The sequence below is a fragment of the Suricata suricatta genome, chromosome 1 (assembly GCF_006229205.1).
Source record: "Suricata suricatta isolate VVHF042 chromosome 1, meerkat_22Aug2017_6uvM2_HiC, whole genome shotgun sequence".
In the NCBI taxonomy this organism is placed as follows: Eukaryota; Metazoa; Chordata; class Mammalia; order Carnivora; family Herpestidae; genus Suricata; species Suricata suricatta.
Window position 1 is genome coordinate 134,808,227 of NC_043700.1, and position 19,066 is coordinate 134,827,292.

General features: G+C 36.5%; 2 protein-coding genes across 6 annotated transcripts in view; one reads left to right on the forward strand and one right to left on the reverse strand.

The window, feature by feature from the left end:
* The window catches only part of CCNI (cyclin I), a 33,960-nt gene extending 20,909 nt beyond the window's left edge, over positions 1-13,051 (forward strand). For 2 of the 3 annotated variants that reach the window (XM_029944588.1, XM_029944601.1), the window contains 5 exons: positions 1,136-1,264; positions 4,196-4,270; positions 4,417-4,557; positions 4,846-5,076; positions 11,528-13,051. In XM_029944588.1, the coding sequence (XP_029800448.1) occupies positions 1,136-1,264; positions 4,196-4,270; positions 4,417-4,557; positions 4,846-5,076; positions 11,528-11,977 (1,026 nt within the window). In that variant the 3' untranslated portion in view covers positions 11,978-13,051. The remainder of the gene's footprint in view (positions 1-1,135; positions 1,265-4,195; positions 4,271-4,416; positions 4,558-4,845; positions 5,077-11,527) is intronic. The other variant, XM_029944596.1, reaches the window with a different exon arrangement.
* Positions 13,052-17,657: 4,606 nt separating this feature from the next.
* Positions 17,658-19,066, reverse strand: part of SEPTIN11 (septin 11) — an 87,673-nt gene continuing 86,264 nt past the window's right edge. For all 3 annotated transcript variants that reach the window (XM_029944580.1, XM_029944558.1, XM_029944545.1), the window contains one exon: positions 17,658-19,061. In XM_029944580.1, coding sequence (XP_029800440.1) covers positions 19,058-19,061 — 4 coding nt within the window. In that variant the 3' untranslated portion in view covers positions 17,658-19,057. The remainder of the gene's footprint in view (positions 19,062-19,066) is intronic.

The following is a 19,066-nucleotide window of genomic DNA, read 5'->3' on the forward strand; positions in this document are numbered from 1 at the left end:
GCCAAGAGGAGGGAGAGAAGAAATTCCAACTTAAATATCTGTTGGAGGAGGTAACGTTGTTAAGATACGTAGCCCTCCATGCTTTAATAGCTCTTAATGTATTTCTCTGTGATAAAAGAATTTCATAAAATTGACTTAGAGTTATGAGGAAAATGGTTTAAGCTATGACCTCTCTACTTCTTAAGGAATTAGATAAATAATGTATTTTAAAAGGTTTCCATCTAAAATGGTTATGATTATAAAGACTGCATGTCTGGAACTCTCACTTTTTTTTCACTGATCATAGTCATTTCTCTACTTGGTTGTGTTTACCTGGTAGAAGTAGTACTTACAGAACTGTTTCATTTATTATAAGTAGATGATTATTAGGTTTTATGGGGCCTGCAAAACTCAAGGGTAAAGTTATCTAAATTATAATTACTTTAGTATGCCATCTAAAAATTAAGCCTATGAAGCAGTTTAAAATAATATAGGAAGCAGTAATGTTACATGTTTGTATTGTAATATCTCCACTGGTAAATTAATTCAGGTAAATTTCTCGTTTTCTGTGATCTTTAAATTTGTAATTTATTTGTTGTGTCTAGTATCTTTCATTTATTCCTGTTGACTTTAGTTTTGTTCTTAATGGACTGTTATTCTACTACCATACTCCATTTTTATTTTCTAAGATAGTTTTATGGCTATTTGCTGCCTTAGAAAGAAATTCACTATATTTTCTTATTCTTTAGAATTGGAAAACTTAATTCCAGAATTACTATCAGTTGATAATAGTGATACCTAAACTTTTAAAGTGTTATATTCCCTGAACACCTTAATTTAAAGTATAGGTATTTGGTGAAATGACATAATGAAGATTATTTAATAAAGAATAAGAGAATGTTGGATATTGATAATAAATGCTATGACCAGTACATAACATTTTATCTTTGTTCATCTCAAGCTTACTAGAGTTTAAGTAAACTTAACAACATTTTTTAACATCTAAATGTATTCCATTGCATTTGCTAATCTTTTATGAGAGAATTCATTCTTGATGGTAACTTGGAACTTCACTTGTTCTTTATTTCTCTCTCTCTCTCTCTCTCTCTCTCTCTCTCTCTCTCTCTCTCTCTCTCTCTTAATTGTTTCCTTATAGAATGTTTCTCCATCGCAGAGAGATGAAGTGATTCAGTGGCTGGCCAAACTCAAGTACCAATTCAACCTTTACCCAGAAACATTTGCTTTGGCTAGCAGTCTTTTGGACAGGTTTTTAGCTACTGTAAAGGTAAATATTTTAGGATACACTTAAACATAGCCTCTCGTTTGAGGGTTTATATGCTAAACCAAGGGCAATTAGTAAATATTCTAGAAAGTGAAAATGGAAAACCTTCCTAGAACATAGTATATGTGCTTGTTAAGACATGATTTTTTTTGCCATTGCTTTAAATTTTGGGAAGTATTTCTAATTGTATTCTGTAATTTTCTTTTTGCTACAAGTATTCAACAACTTAACCTGTGAAATTTTTGATTTCCTGATTTTAAATACAAACCGGAAATCATCAGCAGAATGCCATCTCTTAACACATTGGTATACTAGATGTGGACAGTGAACTAGACTAGAAAAATATAAGCCTATTGCACACCTTTTACTTTATCCATATTTTGTAGTGTTTCAAAAACATAAAAATACCTTCTGGAGGCATACATTTGGTGTAAACAAGATGAACAACATAAATAAGTTTGGTATATTTTTGTTGAATGACAGCATACAAAAATACATGAAGAAGTTTTATATTGTCCCTGTTGGTGTAATATATCATTGGTTATATCATATGAAATCTGTCCTAGTAAGGCCCTCAGTGGATTTAAATCAGAAATCCAGCATTTATTTAATGGCAAGGCATGAAAAAGTAGAAGAGTAAATCACTTGTCATTTGTATGCCTAGGAATACATAAGCTGGGAGAACTACGGATTCAGTGCCAAGGATGCTATACTCTTTGCTATTATCAAAAACAGAAGCCAGAATCATGGAGGGGAAGAATTTGGATGGCCACTCAGTTACCTTTTTATGTTTCACACTTGTGCTCTTAAGAGACATAAATAATTTTTAGTTATAATACTAATTGCCTGAAATCTAGGTAATCTGAGGTGTCTACTTTTATCTCTGTATGAAGTCCTCCCTCCCAGTCCCCTTAAAATAGCTAACCTCCCTTACACAGAGAAAGATAGTGTCCTTTTTTGGTTTTTACGTTTTTCACAAATTATTAATAACCTTATTGTAGCTTCTGTCACAGAAAAGATTCTTACCTTATTATTGAACATTTTAAACAACTTTGGGAAGTTTCTGGATCAGTTAAGAGAATGTTGCCATGTATAATCTCATTATTTTCATATTTATTATTTAATGGGTCCTGTCATGTTATTAGCATAAGATTATCTTAATCTGTGTTGAAATAATTAATCTAAAATTCATATTTTAGATTCATATTTTAAATAAAAGCAGACCATACAAGGCTGCAGCAATGAATGGAGCCTCAATCCTCACTGTGCAGAAGAAAATGCTTTGTAGCTCTTGAAAAGTATGGACCCTGATGGGGCACTTGGCTGGCTCAGTCAGAAGAGCATGCAGCTCTTGATCTTGGGGTCATGGGTTTGAGCCCTACTTTGGGTGTAGAGATTAAATAAACTTAAAATTTTTAAACAAGTATGGCCCCTGAACCCTACTCAGCTTCTGAATCTGAGTCTCTCATTGGTGTGAGTCTCTAGTTGGTGGTATATGGATGTTTGTATTTAAAGAAACATGATTCTGATGTACATCTAGGAGTGAGAACTGACTACTGTTTAAAAAAAAAAAAAAGCACTTGCTATTGGGATTCTTTTTATTATAAAATTTATTGGTGCCTTTGATTTAGGGGTTGCATTACCTAACCCAAACTTGCTTAACTGTTGGGCTCTTTGTAGTGAAATCTGATTACCTCAAGGATTTGATCAGTTCTATACTTGGGAAAATAAGGGAGCCTGGAAAATGGTGTTAGCTACAAGATCTGCCTTCACTTCCTTTAATACAGGTGTGATGTCCCTTAACTTCTGTTAATACAGGTGTGATGTCCCTTAACTTCTGAGACAGACATGACTATTTTTGGAAGTGCTTTCTAAATCCTAGTGTTATGATTAATATTAATAATTACCTAAAATATTGAACCAGCTGTTTTTCATGTAGGCAGAAGACTAGAAGGTTCTAGACAGTATGCCACTTAACACTAAGGCAGTGGTCACTGGTATGTTTATTAAATAAATTAATCAGGGCTGCATCAGGTCATCTGAAGGTTTCTCCAATTTCACAGGAATGTAATTTTTAAGTATAAAATAAATGTCAAAACAGGTTTTCTTTGTGTTACATAACTTCTGTGTCATTCAGTATAATTGGACTTAATTGTTCTGGTTATTTAAATCTAGATTTGGATTATGGGTTTGGCAAACTGTCACTCTACCAAAAAGATTAAAAAGTAGACCTATCTTATCATAGATCAGCGAAACTGGCAAATTCAATTCCTCCTATGTGTATTAAACCCCTTAGAAAGTTTTTGCCTCTACTAATTGATTCTGTTATGTATTTAGGAACCTTTCATTCATATGGAACTTGTGTGTGTGTATGTGTGTATACATACATACACACACACTTGTTTTTGTGGACACTTAATTAGAAAATTTCTAATCATCTGCTAACCTATACTTTTTAAAAGCATTTGAAATATGTTTATAGTCTTTTTCTTATCTTCTTTCTCTTCAATTTTCCTAACATGTAGTATGTTAATATTAACTGACATGACAGGTAAAGAGTAAAATTAGGTTTAAAAAAACCCCACATGTACAAAGAGATTGTTAAGTTTTGGAATTTTATTTATTAAATAAAAAATTACCTTCTAAAATTAAATTCTTCTTTGCTGGATAGAAATTTAACTTTGGTTAACTAGCATTGGTTGAATTTTTAGCAGTGTAGTATAGTATTTTCATAGAATATAATATGGCTAGGGTTGTGAAGGTAAAAGTTGGTCCTGGTCTTAGAAAACAGTGGGTAGGAATCAGATTAATTATTCCTTAGAATATTGTGCATACTGTCTCACCTGCATATCTATCTAGTTGGTTTTTTTTAATTCTTACAACTTTTTGAAAAATCACTGACGTTGCTTTTTTCCCCCCTCTTCAAAATTTTAGGCCCACCCAAAATACTTGAGTTGTATTGCAATCAGCTGTTTTTTCCTAGCTGCCAAGACTGTTGAGGAGGATGAGGTAAATATTTTCCTTTAAAGCTTGGTTATGTCTCTTTCTTGAAAATTTCTCTCCATTTATTAGCTTGCTTTCTATTTACCTGAACTAAAATTGAAAATTATTTTTTCTCTTCTCTTCACCCTGCCCTGTTCCTTTGCCTTGAATAGAGAATTCCAGTACTGAAGGTGTTGGCAAGAGACAGTTTCTGTGGATGCTCTTCATCTGAAATTCTCAGGATGGAGAGAATTATTCTGGATAAGTTGAATTGGGATCTTCACACAGCTACACCATTGGATTTTCTTCACATTGTAAATATACCTGATTCTTGCAGATTTTTATTTGAATATGTAGTATTATTTTAGTAACTTAGAAAGTAGATGGCCCACTCATTTTTTTGGTTGTGATTTTTAGGAAAAGAAAAATGACTACAGTTAACCAAGGGAAAAAGAGAAATTAGCATATGTGTCAAATTAAATGAAGCTAAAATTACAGACTTAAAGAAATTGAGTAATACCTGAGGTTACATCAGTTTCTGTGTATAATTTACCTAAAACTTTTAAGTAAAACTAGTATGATGTTCCTGTGATTTTTTTCAGTTCCACGCCATTGCAGTGTCAGCTAGGCCTCAGTTACTTTTCAGTTTGCCCAAACTGAGCCCATCTCAACATTTGGCAGTCCTTACCAAGCAACTCCTTCACTGTATGGCCTGCAACCAACTTCTGCAATTCAAAGGATCCATGCTTGCTCTGGCCATGGTTAGTTTGGAAATGGAGAAACTCATTCCTGATTGGCTTCCTCTTACAATTGAACTGCTTCAGAAAGCACAGGTAGGTGTCAGTCAAATTAAGTGTTCATCTTAAGTTCATCTCCAATTGGGATACGTAGAGTTGCTAGATGATTATAAAACTAAGAGACATTTCTAGTCTTATAATGGCAAACTGCTTTTAAGAGGAGACAAGGAAAGTAATACACGCTTTAAACTTATGGACTAGGAGAACTTTTTTCTCTTGTGAAGTTTAGATAGTTTTTTTTTTTTTTTTGCTTCTTTTCAGCGCTTCTAGGTTACTTAAAAATTTTAAGAATCTTGACAAATTAATAAGATTCTCTATAATGTTCTTTAGTTTTATATGAAATGTATGCCTAGCTACATTTGTAGGTTTCATCATAGTACTTCTATACTTTGCTTATTTTATAAAAGATAAATCAAAAACAAATGGCAAGAAGTTGCTTTTTAGACCAGCAAATAATTGGTTATTGGCTAGAAAGTGAAGTATTTGTGCTAGACTTTAGCAAGTAGAAACTAACTTTCTGAAAGAGGTTTTTGTTCTGGCTCTTCCTATTATTGCCTAAGATTAATCCATCATTTCTATCCACAAATTAGTATAAAATTTTACAGGCCAGTTAATTTTTTTGTCAGCTATCTATATAAAATGTAAGAGTTTTAATGGAGAAAATTTTCAAATGGATAGTCAGTAATGGTGCTTTATGTTAGCAACCTCTGAATTATCTAACTGGTTCTATTCATGTCACCAAATAGAATGTAAAGTTTAGATTTGCAAACCATATTCCTCTGCCAACTGAGTCCATAAAAGACTTATGAATTTATTTTCCCTTTATATGCCCTTATTTATTCTTATTTGGTAGTAGTTATTCTGATATATTTTATTGGGTTTTATTTAGAGAAAAGTCTGTTAAATTCTGAGCTAAAGTAATTATATTTTATAATAAAAAACTAGTTATTGAGTAAAAAAAAGAATAATACTTGAATTTGGTGTGTTGTAAGATGTTTATAATTGATCTCAAATATGAACTGTAAAAGCAGATATAGAAATACTCAGTGCTACCTCTTAGTTCTGAAAATTTTAGGCCATAGTCTGTGTGCAGAGAAGTATTCAGGGTCTTTTCATAAAACGTTGATGATGAATGCAGTTTATTAGCTAGAGGCCCATTTCTCTTCTGTGTGCTTTTTTTCCAGTTTTTAGCATGGCTCAGCTTGTTCTATATCCGTGGGATAGAAAGGCATATGATGTTAGTTCTAAAACAGGCTGTTTCTCCTTTATAGGAGAGAGAGGTTCTTTTTTTTTTCTTTAATTTTTTTTTTAAATGTTTATTTTTGAGAGAGACAGAGCTTGAGCAGGGAAGGGGCAGAGAGAGAGGGAGACACAGAATCGGAAACAGGCCCCAGGCTCTGAGCTGTCAGCACAGAGCCCAATGTGGGGCTTGAACCATGGACTGCAAGATCATAACCTGAGCTGAAGTCAGACGCTTAACTGGTTGAGCCACCCAGGCACCCCAAGATGTTCTTTTAATAGCACATCTTAGATTGTTATAATTGAAAAGTATTTCTTTCCAATGAAATGCATGCTATAGTGAAAGTAGATTCTAGGAGATAGTTGCTATTTCGTGAAAACTTTTAGAAACTATCACAAACCACCATAGAAGAGAATAGTGTGGCCCAGGAAATTTACTTTGCTTATCTGCTGTGTTGGTAAGTGAAGTTGAATGTTAATCATTTACATCAGACTATGAAAGTGGAGTGTGGGACATTAATAGAAAACTACTACATTTCATTTTTCATTTTTTTAAAAATTGGGACGAATGACATCTTTAAATGCTCTGACTTGATCTCTGTGCCAGTTTCCAAAGCTAGTACAGAGAGTGTTGCTATATGAAGTGTTACTGTCACAAAGAAAAGATGGACTTTGAAGCTTAAATAATAAGAATGGTAATAAATAGCATGGGTATTCTGTAGCTTTGAAAGTTTGTTTCGGAAAAACACTGGAGAATATGCTTATTCTCTTTCATAAGTCTTCTGGTGTTTTGTGTTAAGAAAATGTTTACTGAAACTTGTTTCTTTTTTATTGAAACAGTATTATAGATTTGAAATTTGAAGGAATCTGCTTAGAAATCATTTCATTCAACTCCTTATTTTAAATCTGCAGTTCAGGGAACTTGGGACTTTCTCAGAGACCCATAGGACTACTTAGTAAAGGACCAAACCTTAAAGATTTAGTTTAGTGGTTTTCAGAATTTCTTTTAGAACTGGAATCCATCCTTCCAGTTCTAAAGCAAAATCTTGTACCCACACAGTCCCCAGAATGTGAAGTAGGGTCAGAGACCTATTGGATACAAAGTCTTAACATGACCGCTTCCCTCTGCATGTGGTTTTGACACAATTTGAAAACCAGTGTTTAATTCTCCTATACATATATAGTTATATATTCCACAAACTTTTACTGGAAAATCTGTGATCCAGGCATTAGGAATACAGTGGTTGTGTTTAAAAAAAAAAAAAAAAAGTCTCTGCCCCATGTGGTATTCAAATTCTAATGGAGAAGATAAGAACAATGTCATAGCATTTGAGATGTTGATCCTTGGTCTTAACAGTTCTCTAAAACCAACTGGTACTAATAACCTACATACCTGGCCTAAACCTGGTGGCTCTGGATTCTTTAAGGTTCAGTGCTGTCTTTTAAGTTCACTTGTGTTTAGGTAGGAATACCAGGTCTAATATCTTTGTAATTAGATGTGTGATAAGGCCCTATCATAAATATTTCTCCTGGATTCTTGGTTCTAGGATAGGAAATTTTTGTGGTGTATTGGTGAACTCATGCCAGAATTACTTCTGACATGTTTCCCAGTCTCCCTGTTTGATAGGACTGGCGATTTCCATCATAGATACCTCATGCTGTGAGGGGACCACTGTCACTGCCTTTGTTCCATCTGGAGTTCACACAGTTTCCCTGGTTTGAAAGGCACGCTTCACTCCTAGGTGACCACCCCTGCCTCTTAGCTCCTGTGCTACCTGTTGATCACCATTTTGAGATGACTAAACCTCTTTCTCTTACCTCTTTTTTCATTGTTCTACTTCTATAGCTGTACTCACATCCTTCTCTTTCTGACTGATGTGGCCCACCTTGAGAATCTCACGATGTTGGCTCTGCTGAATGAGTGTGGTGGTCTCCCTTGTACCTAGCCAAGCAGTAGTCACAGTAGATGTTCTCTGCTGTGGTGTAGTGTAAAACTAGATAGAGTTGGGAGTTACAGGGTGCCTGGGTGGCTCAGTTGGTTGAATGTCCAGCTTTGGCTCAGGTCGTGATTTCGTGTTTCATAGGTTCAAGCCTGATGTCAGGCTCTGTGCTGACAGCTCAGGCCCTGGAACCTGCTTCAGATCCTGTGTCTCCCTCTCTCTCTTTTTTTCTCTCTCTCTCTCTCAAAAATAAGCAAACATTAAAAAAAATTTTTTTTAGAGTAGAGAGTTAAAGAAGCAGGCCTTCCCCACCAGGGTCTCCCAGTTCTTCTTAAAGGTGCCTAAGGTCAGACCGCTGCAGCAGGTATTTTCAGTTCTATATGCTATCCACCAAATATGGGTCCATCAGAACCTATCATTTATGGGATGGTATTCTGTACCCTCTTTCCATCAGTAATCTCTCTGGATGTCTGCCCTGTAAACTTTCAGTGCTCTTTGCCCCACCTTCCTTGGTGAGCTACATTCCAGTTGTGTTTGTTTCCCTAGCAAGGGATACTTAAAAATAGTTACCATATATGAAATTTGGTAACATAGTCATGAAAAATAACAATAAATGCCCCTTTAATATCCTACAATTAGAATGATTTCACTTTAAAACACTTTAACAGTTTCATTAGAGAACTTGTCTGGTGTCTGAAGTTGTGTAATTCCAGTTTATGTGATTGTTTCCTCCATTGGATCTCAACAAGGGTCATACTCGATTGGTTTACTTAGAACAAATTCAGGTAGTAGATTAGATTAGAAGGAATTTCTTTTGATGTTATTTTGGAAAAACAATTTAGTTGCATGGAAATAGAATTCATATAGATGGCATTTGAATAATGCCTTTCTAGCCCTGTCATTTTCTAAACTACAGTTGACTCTTGAACAACATGGGTTTGAACTGCATGGGTCCAGTTATGAATGGATTTTTTTTTACAGTATGCTCTTGTAAATGTTTTACTTATGACTTCCTTAACATTTTCTTTTCTCTATTGTTATTGTAAGTGTATAATACAAAATGTGTGTTAATTGACTGTGTTATTGGTAAGGCTACTGGTCAACAGTAGGCTGTTAATAAAGTTTTGGGGGAGTTGAAAGTTAGATGCAGATTTTTTACTATGGGGGTTGATGCCCCTAACCGCCCCATGTTGTTCAAGAGTTAACTGTATAACTTTCTCTGTGAAAAAAGTAATAGATTTTAATGGAAAGATTTCAGTGGCATAGTCTTCCTTCCATTTACTTGAAATACATGTCTTTTTTCAAACCAGTACCACCTATATGAACTCTACTTTTTAGGATTCTGCTATGGTATTATGCCGCATGACCAAGGCATTAGAATATTTGTGATCCTTTTACTTCTGTAGGCCTCTGAGTATTAATCATTTGCTAAAGAACAGTTTTATTTTATACTGTAGCCCTTTTTTCACTTCCCAATTTCTTTCATTTCTGTTACCTCCTTTTTTGTGGGCTTCTTAAAGTATTGGCTAGGGTCCCTCTCTCTTTAAAGAACTTTTAAAGCCCTGTCCCTCTTCTGTGTTTTTTGTTCCACTGTTCTTAGCAGGACTCAGCTTGTTCTGCATCCCAGAGACATGATAAGCCCTAGCCTACAGTTGTAAGCTTAATAGTTGGGGACTATCTTTAAGGGAAGAAAAGAAATTCTAAGACTAGTTAATAGTGTTTTGCCCTTAAGGTGTTATCTAGTGTCTTTTAAACTAAGAAAAATTTTAGTGAACAAAATGGTAAATATTAAAAATGGTCATTTTTGTATATTATTTCTGGCAGTTTTAGGCATTTTAACATTTCTACTGTGATAACACCTGCTTTCCACTCTTCTTTCCACTGATACTTTCCTGGGTAACAAGTAATGAATATTCTTAGAGATAAAAATAGTCTTGTGACCAAATATGTTTGTTGTTGTTGCAGATCATGTTATTTTATTTTCTCGTGGTATTTCACATAGTCATGCTGTGTATAAATAAGATGTGGTAAAGAAATGTCTGAAAATGCCTGTAAAATACACAAGACTAGAAAGTGACCCTGAAAGTTAATACTTTAAATAGGCTTCCTGGAGGTGGTAGCAGCTAGCCAGGTTGGAAGGAATTGGTAATCCAATTTTAACAGGTGGAAACAGGATGAGCAAGGATAAAGTAAGAAAGGACAAGATTTACACAGAATAAAGAAAGCAGGCCGATTTGGCACAAATGGAGAGCACAAATTGGGATAAGTCAGGAAATAAGGCTGAGAAAGAGGGTTGGGGTCAGATTGTAGAGAGCCTTTATACGAAACTAAAGAGGTTAGCTTATTTCTGGTAGGCATTGGGGTACCCCTAAAACATTTGAATAGGGGAAGACATGTTATGTTGCCCAGAGGAAGACTGTTTTAACTAAAACTATAATTATAGGGAAAGTAGGACAGAGAGACTAATTGGACTCCTTGAAAGCCTCCTATGTATAGTCACTGTGCTAGAAAAGAAACTTGGGGAATAAAAATAAATATGATACGGTGCCTGCCTTTTGAGGGCTTATAGTCTAAAATGGAAAAGATAAATTTTTTTTAATATGACATGGTATGAGTATGATGACTGGTTGAAATAGATATAGATGACCCTGGAATTTGGGTGTGTGGTGGCAAGGAGGAGTCCAGGGTAGCTTGAGAAAGGATACCTGGACTATCCTGAAGGATGAGAAGGAATTAGTCAAACCCCAAATTAAGAACATTTCTTCTTAATGTTGTCAAGCCTGCTAATTCCTACAAAAATGCCAAAAGTTCTCATTTGCTATTTTAAAAACAAAATACTTACATTGTTCTAAATTCTTAGCCAGATGATCTTCCCCATCCCTTAAAATTTTTTGTGCTTCTGGTTTTTTCCTTAAATTTTTAACGAATTTTGTGTTTATCTGTTCCTTGGTCTTCATGAAGCGTTTAGTAGTGGCAAAGAGAGTGGAGTGAAGGGCCCTATAGACAGTAGGAATACACTGAGCAAGAGTAGACATTGGATATATACAGTGGACAAAAGCGAGTAGTTTCTGTTTCCATGAAGATGTTCAGAATATAAGTGCAGTTACAGAATTAAAGTTCCAAAGAGACTTCCATTAGAAGTACAGATTTGGGGATAATTCCTAAGAAGATGATGGGTGGACTGGAGGTATTGCTGGATTTCAGATAGAAGATGTGGGAAGAGAGAAAGCTGAGGACAGAGGGCACAGTAAGGAAAAGTTGTCAGCATATTAAATGATCAACCTTGGTTTTTTTCCTTCCTGGCCCAGATGGCTAGCTCCCAGCTGATCCACTGTCGGGAGCTTGTGGCACGCCACCTTTCTTCTCTGCAGTCTTCCCTGCCTCTGAATTCCGTTTATGTCTACCGTCCCCTCAAGCACACCCTGGTGACCTGTGACAAAGGAGTGTTCAGATTACATTCCTCCTCTGTCCCAGGCCCAGATTTAGATTTCTCCAAGGACAACAGCAAACCAGAAGTGCCAGTAAGAGGTGCAGCAGCCTTCTACCATCATCTCCCAGCTGCCAGTGGGTGCAAGCATACCTCTGCTAAACGCAAAGTAGAGGAAATGGAAGTGGATGACTTCTATGATGGAATCAAACGGCTCTATAATGAAGATAATGCTTCAGAAAATGTGGGTTCTGTATGTGGCAGTGATCTGTCAAGGCAAGAGGGACATGCTTCTCCTTGTCCACCTTTGCAGCCAGTTTCTGTCATGTAGCTTCAAGTGTTACCTTCAAGTGCAAACTAAGGTAGACTACTCTGGGAATAGGAACATGGAGGTTCTATAAAGGTATATACCTTATCAGGCCGATTTGAAGTGAGCCAGAAAAAAACCCAGTTTACTTGTGTGGCAAATTATAATCAACATTATTTAAGCATTTTAAAGACCAAAAAAAATTAGAAGATTCAAAAAAGATCAATTTTTTTAAAGTTAAATTTTTGTAGTCTTTGTCAGTTCCATCCTTTTCTCTGCTAAAATGTAATGGAGACCTCGTGTCAGAAATTCATATTCAATGTTCTAAGTTCCAAAACACCCTGTCACCAGCATCCTGACTTAATTTTCCTCATTTTGCTTGCTTATTGAATACTTAATGAACTTTATGCATGTTGATCTGTAGCCTGACTTCCACAGATTAGGAAACCCTCAAAATTATTTTTTAGCAATTGACTAAGTAAATTATTTCATTGTGACAGCCATGTTTGATCCATGATTTCAAATTATTCCAAAAAGGGTACTTTAAAATTGCCCCATATGAATGAGAAGTGGTAATAGAAAAAGGACTGACATTACCACATTGATTTTTGTGTTTCTCATTTCAATTCCTGGAGTTTGGAGAAAAACTATCGTTTTTATTTTTCTCTTAACTGAAGCTTAAAAGTGGCATGTAATTAGGATATGCTTAGATTTATTGAAAGCATTTTTGACCTTTGTTCAAAAGAATCTGTGATAAAATTAATGTATCCAGGTGCTCACCAAAGAAACATGTAACAACTAAGTTTTTTGGGGGGCGGGGACTGATCAGTTTTCATTCATTTATAATCAGTAGGAGAGACTGTCTAGATGTTGGGACAGCTCTATGATTTGGGTAACACATAATAACTGAATTCAGTACCCTGGATTTATGTTAAACTATTAGGATTTTCTTGATGAAAGTTATTCGCCCTCCCTGTATTTCTCTTGATGACTTCTGGATCCTCAGCTCCCTGTGCAGTCTGAAGAAGGTATTGCAGTCAGAACCATATGGTGATGATTAAAGCCTCTGGTAGCAATAAAAGTTGTCCTAAACCTTTGTATCTTTAACTTTTTTTCTGCTTGTGAAGAGGTTCAAGTTTCTGATTACTTAGACACTGCTATTTCAACTACAGAAATGATAAAAATCCCAAATATATGCTCACAGAAAATAAAACACGAGGAAAAGGAGACTTAAATGTGACTGAGGAATGTAGGTTTCGACATAAAGAGTTTTTCTTTTTTTCTCACCCTCCAGATAGTACATTTTCATTTGATGGAATGGTTTGTGAAAGCAGATTAGACCCATGTCTAGATGACATCATTTTTAGCCCAATGGTTTTGTTCCAGATGGTTTTAGCAGAGCAAGATTATTCTTAGGTCACCGTTAGAGTTTTTTGAATCTCTAACTTCCGTGTAAGTACGGATGAAGGGAGCAAAGTTTAAAAAAAACTGTTTACGGGTGAAATAGTAAGAGACTGGCTGTGTAGCTACACATTTTAAACCCTAATTTTCATCTGGTCTGTTAATTCTGCATTGTGGGAGCTCTAAGAAAGTTACAACTACACATGTTCATCATTTTGGTTATAAATGGCACTTAACCCTCCCACGTCCATTTAACAGATGTTCAAGCTAGGGATGACATTGAGTCTAACATCGGAATATTTCTAGTCCAGCCACTGCAGATTGAATATAAGAGGGCAGTAAGATTTTAATTAGTTGACTTGGAGGTTTTCTAATCCTACCAAAAACTGATGATAAATCAGTTTGGAACCTGGTATTGTTTTTAAAAAAACGTGTTTTCTAAAAAAAATTTTTTGGGAGAGCTAGCAAGCAGTGGAGGAGCAGAGAGAGGGAGACACAGAATCCAAAGCAGGCCCCAGGCTCTAGCTGTCAGCCCAGAGCCCAACGTGAGGCTCCAACTCACAAAGTTAGATCATGACCTGAGCCACCCAGGTGCCGCAGAATATGATACTGTTTTTATGGGAAACTGAGTGATTGGACTGCCAGCTCATGTGCCTGAAAGCTTATTTAACCCATACCAATTAAATGATGGTACTTAGGGGCCCAGACCTTCCTGAGCACCCTTTCAGTTCACTGTTCAGAGACCCGAGCTACCATGGGTTCTTGGCTCTGAGGACACTGAACTCATAGATTGAAACAGGAAAAGCACAATATTCTTGAACAGCATAGAACTTTTCGTTGAATATGTTCCTGCTCAGTCTTTCCCAAGTTACTGGTCTTAAATCTTGGCATCACACCACAAATTACTTTCTTTCAATATTTGGAAGCTTGAGCTTTATCAGTAATTGGTGTCTCTTGGTGGTTAGAAAACCTATCATTCCATGAAGCCTCCCAAAGGCAAGGGAATGAACTTGATGAGTATAAGTTATTCTCCAATCTTCCATTTAACAGAAAAAGGAATGAATGCTCTACCTCTTGAAGATCAAACTATAGTGGGGAAGCTAAATATCTTTCATTCAATTTGCAAGATTGGTATAAAGTTACCTGCAGAGAATTGAATGTTTTTTCTACAGATGATAGATTAGTGTAGGGGAGGGAAAAGGCTGGGAACCAGGAGTGCTCCCAAATGCCAATAAAAAGGTAAAACCAATTTGCCAGAAGTGTTGCTGACACTGCCTTTGGCTTGAAGAAGCTAGAGCATAGCTCTTTACTCAGTTGAGCTGATGAGACTGAGCTTTAACATTTCTACTGTTGGGGGAAATTAAGACGTTGATGTCTGTCCCCCAAGTAGTATTTCTTTTCTTGTGTTAGAAATAACATATATATGTCCTCTGTACTCTACATACCTGGATTTTCAAGCTTCCTAGTTTACTCTGGAGTTCTTGAAATAAAGTCTGTCATGGTTGAGCATTACTGCCCAGAGCAACACTGGCCTTTCACTTAATATTGTGACTGCTGATGCTTGGCCAACGTGTGAGGAGCTTCTCTTCATCCTAAAGGTAGTTTGTACATTTTCAACCGGAAAGGGGAGATCCTGTGCCAAATGGACACAACCATCCTGGAAAATCATACCCATGGTTTGCATTAGCAAGTGGAGAGAAAATTAATACCACATAGCTAAGAAGTTTCAATAAGGCTCAATTTCCAACTGAAACGTTTACCCTTTTATTTGATAACACAAAGCTTTATCTAATGTGATTGTTACTTATGAAACCTCCAAAATTCTTGAAATATGCCTTTAAATTGTTAGGAGAATATCTCCTATGCCTGTTATTAAATAATGTTTTGAGCCTTGACCACTAGATGGTGCCTTGAGGAAAATAAAACATCTTAAATATGTGGGAGCAATTGAGTTACTTAGGCTTACTGTAGGAGAGTGAGCAGTTGAACACTTGTCTCATTGTTAAACATTAACATCATTTGCATTTATAAATTCACCTCATTTAAGGCACAGGAGACCTGTATCTGGGACTGAGGGAAAATGAACAAGATATGCCATGGAATGGAGCAGATTGTGAGGAGATAGGTCTCCTACCAGAAACAAAAACCAGTTTTACAAAACTAATCTCAACTTTTGTGAGTTGTCTAATCTTGCAAATTAACCTAGAAATGTGATTGAGAATAGTTGAAAATGGCCAACTCCCCAAACCTGGCTGGATTTGAGTCAGCAAGGCTTGAGTTGAGTTGACCAAATTCATGAAGACAAGATGAAGTACAGGATTATATGGCATACATCACATCAAGGAATTAAAGCCCTCACCCACCATGAGTTTAGTGATTTCTATGATGCAAGCCCTTTATTACTGAAAAAGTGTAATAAGAGGTAACCAAGAATACCTTACCAGAGAAATCTGGGCAGAGCTCACAACTCATTTTTAGTTTCTGAGAGCTTCTGAGTTAAAGATGAACCGGGGTGGGGAAAACCTCTCCCATTGTCTTGACTAGAGAGTATAATCTTCATAGCCTATCAGATGCCAGAATTGTTGGTCTTAATGTGTTACACAACAGTAGGGTAGTAGAAAAGTACAGGCCCAGTGAACTGGTTTCTCATTTCTCAGAAACAGCTTATTTTGTTAGAAAAGAGGACACTCCAGACTGAAGGGCAACCTTAAGCAATCTCTGAAAAGCAATTTGGGCAAGGTAGGGGAGAGGGCTTTTGCTTTCAGAATACAATGTCTTTAAGCAATTTAGCTTTAAAAGGGCTTACCTTTTCTTTTGCTCCAAAAATTTGCTGTGTTCATGAGATACACAGAGACAAGTGCAATTCATAGTTCTTGGCTACATCCCCAGCATCTAATGTAGGCCTGGTGCAGTACAGAGAATAAAGTGTTTGGAAAGGGAGAGAGGCAGGGTGGGGAAGGTGGAAGAATGGACGTGAATAAAGGGCAGCAGTGCTAGAATGGCACCGTCAGTTCTAAAAGCGCTGTGCAGAGAACTCAAGGTTAAACTGAACTCTCTGAACAATGTTATTCTGCACTACCCCATACACATTTTCTTTTTAACGTGGGACAGGGATCAACCTCATTATAATAGCCTCTGTCTCCTCTGATCTAGGTGCTATAATTTTGAAAGTTTCTACATGGACCAAAATGCTGTTCAACTCAGCACAGCAAGTAATTGAGTTGAGGCAGATGTTAGATCTTCGTTGTGCTTCACACACTGTTCCACCGACGACCAAAAGATCTCATTTATGTACAGCTACCTATCAGGTTAGGAAGGTGGGAAAGGGAGGTGAGTGGATATCTAGACTCACAATTAGTCTTTTAAAATCAGCACATTAAATCCCTTCACTAGCCAAGGGGGTCTCAGCTACTTGCTAGGGACTGATCTGAAAGCCAGATGATACCAGTCACAAGGACTAAATGCCATGGTCTTAAGAACTCAAATGTAAGGATCTTCAAAGGGATCCACACTGTCTGTCTCCAGGGTGGAAAGAGGACAGTCATCTGCAAAGCAAAAGGTTTTGTATAGAAACAGCATTTAAATACAGTGAAAGTTCCGTACTTAAGTTTTTCAGATATTCAGAACTATTTACTAATAGGCTGGGCCAATAGGCAAAAGCCCATCAATAACTAAGAAGGAAGTTTCATTTGGTAGATACAGTTGATGGGAGGAAAAGTTCAGCCAAGCATACTGGGAAGATGAGCTCATTTTTTCTGCCCCCGCTCAGCAGATACTGATTCAGATCTGTCCTTCATACATGTGCCAATCTCAAGTAGACCACCTAGACTACACTTGTAGCCAGCAAGAAGGCAGTCTGTATCTGAAATCAAGTAATACTTTTTAAAGGACCGAATGAAAAATAAACATCCCATTACCAATGGAAATCCATTCAGATGGTTCAGTTCTTTTCCACAATCCAGCTTGGGATAAGCAAGTAATCAGCCCTGGGATGGTTTCATATCTCTTCACTGATCAGCCAGGAGAACTTGAGAACCTATCACTTTTATCAACACTTGAAAAAAGGAACCACCTGAAGTAAAACTCCAAATCAACGGAGAGGAATAGACCAGTGATGTCTAGTCAGCTTTCCCTAGGTCACTGAAAAGAGGCCAACCTACTTATAATAACGTCTTCCCCCATGCTTCCTCTAACCTGGCCAAAATGGGAGAAAAAAGGGAATAGCAACAATAGACTATTTAAAAATATATATTGCCTGGTTTGATTTTTAAATATTGTTCAAAAAAAAGTCTTTACAACCAGATGCAGAATTTGTTTTTAAAATGAATGATACGGTTAAGTTCATATTTAAATTATTAAAAATAAATCCAATTAATGTTCTTAGTGCTTACAGTGGTTTCATACAATAGGGTGTTTGTATTTAACTTACAAAATTGATATAACAGTTAATGAGTTGGTACCTACCCTTCCACCCCCAAACCACTGGTGACATCACTACAGATTCACATGTTTATAGATTATAATGTAATATGGAGGGAATGGCTCTTGGCATTTTCATTTAATGGCTCAGGAGTCTGACTTTATTGCATTTAATTACAGTATCTTTCTAAGAAAGCCTCTCGCCAGGGTGCTCATCCAATTGCTCTAAATAACCTCTTTCCAAGAAGCAAATGATTCAAATGACTCAAGAGGTAGGGACCGTTGTTTCATTTCACTTTGCCACAGAAGCATGTGTTACTGTTCTTACATACAGAACAGTCGCAAGTGCAACCTGTACCACCAACAGTATTTTCATGGTTCTCCTAATATGGGGCTGAAAAGTGATGGAAATAAGCAAAGACTAGATAGACAAGTAATGAAATTATAAGGTAACGTAAAATGCATGTTCATGCTCTAAAACAGAAATGAATGTGAAAGTTGTCCCTTGATTAGGAAAACTGCCCCTAACAGGTGACTACTAATAAAGTAATCTAGGCCTTGCATCCCTGTAGTCCCTCACAATTGGGTCAGCATTAGCTACCACAGCCTCAACTGGCAGAAGTGTGTGTTTGTATGTTGGATGTACTGTAAGTGAATTCTAGCAATTTTTTCCCACAGACGTGGTAGAGAAAGCCACCTGGGTAACTGAGAAGACAATGTAGATCAGAACCATTGTAGTAAAGCGATTTTCTGGGACAGCTTCATAATTTGTGGGGTTTGTTCCCATGGTCTGGGACACAAAAAACTCTGGAAACAAGGTAAAGCAGAGCTCCACAGTACATAAAAAGGCAGGGATGGGCTAGAAAGTTATTTTAAGGTACCTTTAAGTATAAATTGAGTCCCAAAGGCAGAAAAGTCCTCTGCCCAACACTGGCACATTTTAAACATTATTAAGACTTGTCGGGCCACAACCCCAGTGACAGCAGAGGAATTTTTTGGTTGTTATCTGAGATGACAGATTCTTGAACTGAAGTCTATGGCTTAAACTTCACTTAAATTTCCCCTTGAGCTTAAAATTGGCATAATTTTGATACGAAACTAAGTTTGAATAACCAATACATAAAACAACTGGCTAACTGGAATTTTTTTTTTCCCAAAACAGAATCCCAAACCCAAAACAACTCGTATAAGGGATGCAGGTAACAGAAAAAAAGAGTTAAATAAAACAGTGATTCCTGAATTTAAAGGAAGGATGCCCACTTCTCTCTCTCAAGAGGCAGATGGTCAGCTGAA